The sequence below is a fragment of the Nematolebias whitei genome, chromosome 1, assembly GCF_014905685.2.
Source record: "Nematolebias whitei isolate Nwh7 chromosome 1, NemWhi1, whole genome shotgun sequence".
NCBI lineage: Eukaryota > Metazoa > Chordata > Actinopteri > Cyprinodontiformes > Rivulidae > Nematolebias > Nematolebias whitei.
The window spans coordinates 48,586,630-48,595,460 of record NC_056498.1 but is presented as its reverse complement, the minus strand read 5'-3'; the positions used below and the strand labels follow the sequence as shown (position 1 = coordinate 48,595,460).

General features: G+C 38.9%; 1 protein-coding gene across 1 annotated transcript in view; it reads right to left on the bottom strand.

Annotated features, from left to right (window-relative positions):
• Positions 1 to 8,831, bottom strand: part of LOC119423797 (signal-induced proliferation-associated 1-like protein 2) — a 111,539-nt gene that overhangs the window by 53,973 nt on the left and 48,735 nt on the right. Inside the window, exon 8 of the mRNA XM_037691246.1 lies at positions 7,253 to 7,527. Coding sequence (XP_037547174.1) covers positions 7,253 to 7,527 — 275 coding nt within the window. The remainder of the gene's footprint in view (positions 1 to 7,252; positions 7,528 to 8,831) is intronic.

The following is an 8,831-nucleotide window of genomic DNA, read 5'->3' as shown; positions in this document are numbered from 1 at the left end:
ATTTACGTACTTATTTATGTACTTGCATATTATTTACGTACTTATTTATGTACTTGCATATTATTTACGTACTTACTTATGTACTTGCATATTATTTACGTACTTATGTACTTCGTAAATAATACCTAAGTACATAAGTACGTAAATAATACCTTACTTATGTACTTAGGTATTATTTACATACTTATGTACATACATACTTAAGGTGCATACTTAACGTACATACTTGCATACTTCACGTACGTACTTGCCTACTTCACGTACGTACTTACACGTACGTACTTACATATGTACTTACAAACTTAACATACCTACATACAAGTGGATACTTGCGTATGTACTTCCGTAGTACTTGTACTTGTACTCACACTCACTCACTCACTCACTCACAGGTGGTGACCATCTTGGACTTTGACTTGACAAACCAATTTTTCTTAGTTATCTTCTTTACGCTTCGATGCAGCCACACATGAAAATGGAAGTTGGTACCTCAGGTATTTTTTCAAGTATCATCCTCACAACACAAACTAACGGAAGGTACTTCCAATCCCCTATCTTTGCTCCTCAATGGGTAAAATTAAACGTACTTGATGCCAAAACATTAAAATAAAATCATCTCATGTTGAGATAGAATGGAGTTACAGCCCTTTTGGTCAAACCTTGTAAGTGGCGCCATGAACAATGTCATGCAGTGTCGGGAGATCTCCTGACTCTCAGCTACTACCACACAAAATTTAGCTCAGTTTGTGTAAACCTGACAGAGTTACATCTCTCTTTGTATAGGGCGATTAAATTGTTAAATTGTTCTCAATGTTCAAAAAACAATTTCCTAAGTGTCATTGAAATTCAGCCTCTGACTCACGAGATATTTTGCTAACAGACACAAGCAAAATCATAAAACAAAACAAAAGAATGATTCTCATTTAGCTGGCAGTTGACAAAAGTCTCTTTCTGCTTTTGAGTCTTAAGAAAAGACAGCAGAACGATGTGACAACAGGACCTGGGACCTTAGAGCTGTCACTCCAGTGAGAGGTGAATGAGTGAGAAACAAGTTAATTTATTCTCACAGTCAGCGAGTCTGTGACACAGCATGGAGTCACACGGGTCTGGACTGAGACCAGCAGTGCTAGACTACTTATAAAAAGGTTGTTTAATACGGGGTGCAAGAAAAATGTAGTCGCCAAAATTAAGCAACAGAGAAAAATGAACAAGATTTTCTTTGCAAACTGATCTGCAACAACAACAACAAAAAATCTCCCATAAAAAGGGGATTAAGCAGAGCAATTTGTGCTGCAGGTTCTCTGGGTTTTGGTTTAGCGCTGCCGTCTTTAGCTGGGTGTTGGCATGGGAAATGAGAAATCCGGCTTAATTTCAGTCCAAAGGAAAATCCGCAATGACAAGTCTGATGACACTTCAGAATAAAGGTCACAATCAGCCCTTTGAACGTCACAAGCAGGACTAGTTGTCAGCGGGGCACCGGCGCAGGTCGACCATGACCAGCCTTCAGAACATCCATCATTTTAAAAATAAATATGTAGGATCAGAAGCTAAAATTCATTGAAGATCAGGCATTTTTTTGAAGGAATGTATATCATCCTCCATTATTCATGCCAGAGTTTTGACCCAAAGTCACCTAATGACGAGGCTGGAGTTAGAGGTACGGTATTTTGAAAAATCAGGGGTCCTCAGTCACCGGGCGAAAGATGAGTACCAGGTCACGGATTGACTGGTACCGGGCCACAACGAAACAATAGGAAAATTTACTAAAAATGTTGATATAACTATTTTTATTATACTGTACACTGGTCCGCACAGCGTATTTCTTTATTTCTATCCGTGTCTCCCTCCTATGTTTGACTAATCTACCGTTATTTTTCCACATACTACCAAACCTACAGGCTAATCTTAACAAAATGACGTAAAAATCTAACGTTGCTGGAAAACCTCTTTTTTACACAAGATTTTGGGAATGTTGTGTTGTATTAAACTGGTATGCGATACAAAAACGGTTGAGAACAACTTGTAAATGAGGTTATGCACAATCTCATGTGGTAGATAGCCATAAAATTAACTGAGTTAGTCATTTTTGTATTACGTAATGGTAACTAGCTATAGTGGCCATCTTGAATTGGGTTTATTACACAGCGTATTGATTTGTTGCTCAGATGTTCGTCCATTGCATTGCAAGTTGACCAGTGACATTCAGGGTTTTGTAGTTGGTAGTTGGTGACTCAGCCTAATTTGGGTACGGAAGAACCTCCCACATATCCAACACGTGTGGTCGGTGGCTTCAGTTAAGGTAGTTGCTGCCATCGTTTTGGAGACTTAGCATCTCTTCCTAGACTCCACAATTCCTGTTGTCTCAGAAACTTCTGTGCCCTTGTACGTAGCTGCACTCTTCTCATTCCTGCGCTAGGGTTTCCCACGTGTCTGTGTTGATGGAAAATTTCTTCAAAGATGCTTTCAGACTGTCCTTGTAGTCTTACGCTGACCTCCAGCAGACCTTTTGCCTTACGCCAGTTCCCCAATACAACAGTTGTTTAGGGAGTCTTGTATCTGGCATGCAGTGAACGTGACCTGCCCAGCGAACCTGGAATCGTTGCAAGATTGTACACATTGATGGGAGGTTTGCACATGTTAGAACTTCGGTGTCTGGAACTCTATCATGCCTTCTGATATTCATCAAATGACAAAGTCATGCCCAGTGGAAAAGGTTCAGTTGTTTCATGCGTCTTGAATATCCAGTGGTTACCGTCTTAAAGTGTCGTTACAATACGTCCATGTGTTCATGAGATAGTCTTAACTTTTAGCAACGTTTTAAAACACAGATCTTGTGCAATCAGTTAGTGCTTGGACTATGTGTTGAGGAGGACTCTCAGCTGCAACCGTACCAAACTTTAGTTCAATATATGTAAAATTAACTGAGTTCCAGCCATTTCTGTTTTTGCTTACTTTGCTTAATTGTGGCGGCTATCCTGAAACGAGTTGACCCCAAAAGGTAATCAGCCTGAAAGTTTCAAAAACATCCATCCACTGGTTCTAGAGATATTTTTCTAACAGACAAAGAAACAAATGCATGCACACACAGACCCTTTCACACTTCCACCTTCAGCAGCAGGCAATATTATGCTGAAAAACCATTCTGGAACGCTGACAGTCCCGTCTGTGTCTAGTGCTCGTCTCGTAATAATACCCCGTGTTATCCAGATCGTTCTGTTTAGCCTCACATCTCTCGTGACCACAGAGCAGAACATGCAATCACTGCCATGTTCTGTACATCACATTCCTCTTTCAAAGAGCTAATCTTCTTCATCTTTTTCTCGTTAAGTTGATCCAAGGATAACATGCTGAACTTGTTTAAATCTTTTCGGAGTGACGATGGAAAACGCTTCGGTATTGCCCTTTGTTAAAGCCACATCCTGCACTCAGTGTAAACCGAAACAACACAAGGTTAGGCTAATTTTAAAACCATAGCTCCTCTAGTTTAAGCCGGGTCAGGTGAAGCTGTTTAGTACATAAACAGTGATGTATGGAGTTTATTTTACCCCTAAACAGATGACAGCATGAGTCTACAGTAGAAGTCAGGGACTACAGGTCTGACGAGTATTTTGAGAGGAAGCACAGTCCTGAACTTATATTGGTGCTAATAAAAACATGCTTTTCTGTCATGGCTGCAGCGTGGAGCCAGGAGACTTTCTCTGGAGGTCATGAGACTCCTGTTCATTGTTGCCTAACTGAACCCCCACATCTCTGTGGTCTCATGGGACGCACTGACTGGGGCCTTCCCAGCTGAATTCCTTTCCATTGACATAATCGTGGAGAAACTGGAGCCCTTATTGTTGACTGCAACCCTTTGGCAACTCAAAGACGAAGAACCAAAAAAACAACCGAAGCCACTCAAGATTCTTCATCTGACCCCTCACCTCTCGGTTTGTTGGGAGCCTTGGGAGAAAATTCAGAGACTTTGGCCGGAGCATTGTGGTTGTCGAGGGTTGACCCCAAAACAAAAAGAGGGTCTCCTTTTATAGTGGTGGGACTCTTTAGGGATACATATATTCCCTCACATATCGATTATGATTGAGGTGGCTGAAATACGATGATAAAACAATCACTGATGCATCTAGAATCAGGATGCATTACCTAATGCTGACTCAGTATTCACACCGGTTTTATTATCTCCAGTTTTCAGTTTCAAACATGCCTTGTGCTATTTTTGCCTTTTATATAGTGCACCAAAATGTTCAGCTTATTTAGATGGGCACAATGACTTTTAGTTTTTGTAACTTTTGTACCATTTTTCATTTAATTTTATTTACAAATACTTTGTCCTTAGAAATAAATATAGATCTAGTAGATAACATTTTGTTACTTTTCACTTTTAACTAACATTTTGCTACTTTTAGCCATTAGATATATTGGGCTACTTTAGCTTTAAGTAAACCTTTTGATAGTTTTAACTAGCTACTTAAAACTTGATATTTTTTCCGCTTTTAGCTAGCATTTGTCTATGTTTAGTTTTCTTTTTGCTACTGTACCTTTTAGCTATCATTTTGCTAATTTTGTTATAGCTAGCCTCTTTATGCTTTTAGTTAGCCTTTAGCTACTTTTAGCTACCCTTCTGCTACTTTAGCTTTAAGTAAGCCTTTTGTTAGTTTTAAATAGCTACTTTAAGCTTTTATATATGTATATTTTGCTTTTAGCTAGCATTTTTCAATTTTTGCTATCTTTCTGATACTGTAACCTTTAGCTATCCTTTTGCTAATTTTGTTATAGCTAGCCTCTATACTTTCAGTTAGGCTTTTGCTAATTATAGCTACCCTTCTGCTACTTTAGCTTTTAGCTGTCCTTTTGCTAATTTTACTGTATAGCCCTCAATACTTTAAGCTAGCCATTTGCCATTTAGTGTTTTGTTCCCCTTTTGCAACTTTAGCTTTTAGCTAGTGTTTTGTTAATTGAAGCTAGATACTTCTGTATTGTATTGAACCTTTTGCTATATTTAGCTACCCTTCTGCAACTTAAGCTTAAAGCTAGTCTTTTGCTAATTTTACCATATAGCTTTATATACTTTAAGTGAGCAATGTGCTACTTTTAGCATTTTGTTCCCCTTTTAGCTTTAACTTTAGCTTTTAGCTAGCGTTGTGTTAATTGATGCCAACTACTTTTATATTTTCAAGTTCAAGTTTATTGTCATTCGCATCACATGTGGTACATCAGGTGGAATGAAATTATGAACGCAAAGTCCCAGTTGGACCCAAAAATAGCAAAAATATAAAGTATAAAAAGAATGAGTATTGTAATGATGTTAGCCTTTAGCAACTTTAAATACCCTTTTGCTACTTTTTGGAAATTTTAGGTTGCTACTTTTAGTTTTTAGTAACTGCTGCTTTTTCAGCATTTTGCATATCAGAAAATGCAGTTTCTCTAGTTACAAACATAATGTCTATGGTTCGTACTTTATTTTTCAAAGGTTTATTAATCAACATTAGAAAACAGTAAATATCCCTGACTTAACCAAGTCTAACGTTATTGGCAGTCCCTTGAATAATGTATAAATATAAAAGCCACTTTTGTCTGTACATAATTTCAGAGGAAACCTATCTTTAAATTTATTTCTTCAGGGGAGTCCAACACGCTTCACAATCATCCGAGTCAAACCAAAACAGAAATCTCTTCCTGGCTCAGACAACATGTCAACAGCCTCTCTTACCAAATCCTCTGCTCTGTAACCACAGCGTCCATGGAGCTGGACGGGCATTTAGTGACACAGAACTGGTCGGGATGATGTTTGTTTTGCTTGCTTCCTGCTTTCCTGAACTGAAATCATGATTGTATCATCGTGTATCATTGCCGACTGTGGTAAGAGGATTAGACGGCGGTTCTGCCAGAGATGCTTTCCTGTTAGAGTTCCAGACGAGGCATGTTAGCCCACCATCTGGGAGAGCAAATATGTTATGTCTGTGTTGCCAGGCGGGAAAGTAAAGTAGAAGGATGAGTAAATGGTTGCTTACAGTCAAGTCTTTGACATGCAACTCATTCAGAAGCTCTAGAAAGACTTCCAGTAACGTATTTATTAAAATCTAAAGTTTCATACATCTTCTTTCCAGTAATGTAATCTAAAAATTAAAAAAAAATCATTAATTTACCTTTGAAGAACCGTTTAAGTGGATTAACAAAGACATTCAGCATTAACATATATTATATTGTTTCTGCACACTGTTAGGCTATTCTTCAAAGGGGTTTCTTTTAGTCCGTTGCAAAGCGGAACCGGCATTTTCTAGTACACAAATCTGTCAGCCTGAAGCAGACGCAAAACAAAGATGTCGAAAATCTGAGTGTGAAAGAGCGGCGGATGCAATTTCACAGCTCAGTCTGTCTCTCGCAGACAAAACAAGCAGATGTGCTTCTCAGAACAAGCGTTTTACACAAACCTTCAAAACCTCTCGTCACAAAAGCCTGCCTGAAATACTCGCCTCTCTCTTTTCTGTATGGGAGCAACAGACTCCCTCTCCCGTGGGAGTGCACCCCTTAAAAAAGGCAAACAAAACTCACATACTAATTGTTGAAAAGGACATTATTCTAGGTTAGAAAAAAGCAATTTACAAATGTGAGCCGTCAAACAGCAGCAAGTCTTGAGCCATTAATCAAAAGGTTCATCTTTTTATCATTAGTGAGAAATGCTGACTGTTGGGGTCTCCACCGCTCTGCTTGTGCTCACAGACACCTTTCTTCCAGAAAAATGATAAGAACAGCAACAACAAGCAGTACAGTATGTACTGTAAGCACTTTTTGAAGCTTATGATCTTTAAAATGAGAGAGAATGTCCAGCTTACTTTCCCCAGTGTTTAAAAATAGTACAGCATATGACACATTATACGCCGATGACAAACTATTATACAGCAATCTATAACAATGACAAGCAAAGAGCTCGTATAACTTTTGACCTTAGTTTGTGACCTTGACCTTGGAGCTGGTGTGATTAAAATTATATATGACACTCTGTCTAGTAATGATGCATATGTGCATGAAGTTTTGTTAAATTATCTTTAGCGAATCAGAAGTTATGAGCGGGACAAGAGAACAAAGATTATAATAATAGGACGCTTGGCTTTCAACAGGCAGATATAAAGAGGTAAAATAAACTCATCCTCTATGACACGGGTTTGTGAGCAGCGTACGTTTCCATTTCACCAAAAACACAATTCCAAGACCGTTTCGTGTTGCAGTCGAAGCCTAAGAGCTTGTGGGACTTTACCGTCGAGGAGTGCCGTCTTCGTAAGGCTGGATGATGACCACTTTGACGGTGGCAGATGTCCGCAGCAGGTCGATCATCTGCTCGTGGGTGAGAGTGGCCACAGCCACCTTGCAGATCTCCACCAGCCGGCTGCCCTGTCTCAGCCCCGCCTTCCAGGCAAAGCCGAAGGGCTCCACGTCGGCCACGATGCCCTCAAAGTTGACGTGGAAGCCAAGCTGTCCGAGGCTGTTCCGGCGCAGCGTCATCTCTGTCGTCTCACAACCTCTGGTGGCGATCTGGAATCGGAACCAAGATAGAAGCTTTAACATCTGCACAAAATTGTTTGCATTGTAGACATTTTTGTGTTTGATACAGTTGATGAGCTTTGGCGGCCATCTCAGGTTGGATTGACTTTTACAAGGTATTCAGTTGTAGATGGTAGGCCTGTCGCGATAAACAATAAATCAATTAATCGCACGATAAATGAAAATTATCAACCTCATTTTCATTTATCGGCTTTATCATTTCTTCGTGTCTCTCTCTTTCTACTGAAGACACTGGATGACAAAAGGCTCAACTCCGGTGCTCTTCACCGACCCCTCCGATTCTCTTTTCTCTTTAAAATCCATTTTAACCGTTCAGAAACATGTTTTTGGATCATTATAAGCAGCTAAGCTGAGAAGCTAAGCTACGAGCTAAGCTAAAAGGCCGACCTTGGGGAAAAAAATCTCCAGCTCCAAAATTCACGGTTGAAACCTGTGCCATCATGTAAAAAGTTGTTTTTTCTCTGCAAAAAGAAGCTGAGAACTTGTTTACTGATTTTTTTTTTAATTAAACGTTTTGTGTGACAAATGCTATGCTAAAGAACTCAAAACACACCGAGTCTGCCATTTTGAGAACCGAAATACAGGAACAAGAGACAGCCCATGTCATGTCAAGGGGCCTCCCTCCATTTTTCTTAAAGAGACATGCTGCTCGCTCCCTCACTATCCATCCTTCAGTTCAAACAGTCTTATACTGCCATCTAGTGATTAAAAAATGCACTACACTCAAAATAAATTAAACATTTCTTCTTAAATTTGACAATAATTACTAATTATTGTTAAATTTCAAACAATATTATTGTTTATCACAATAATTTCTGAAAATTAATCGCCCAGCAAAATTTATTATCGTGACAGGCCTAGTAAATATACAGTATATCCAGCACATTTCCTTAAAATTCATCTGTTCATGAGACGATTTGCTAACAGACAGACAGGGTCGGCTCCAACTAATTATGAAACATCTTTAATGTGTAGAACTTAAAGTACATGTTAAGGATGAATCTCAGCTACTGCAACAGCAAACTTTAGCTCAATATCATATCATACAAGTTGGAGACATTTTGTTTTGGCTAATGCTAATTAGCTGTGGTAAACTCTAAAAGTTGATCAAATATGTTCGACAGCAGGTGATGATAAAGATCGTTATAGCCTTTCTTGAAAAACATGCATGGATTATTGTATATAAGCACAAAAACCCAACAAAGAAACAAATAAAATAGAAATAACCATGTTTGTTTGGCTCTACTCAAAGAATCTTTTCAAATTAAAATTAG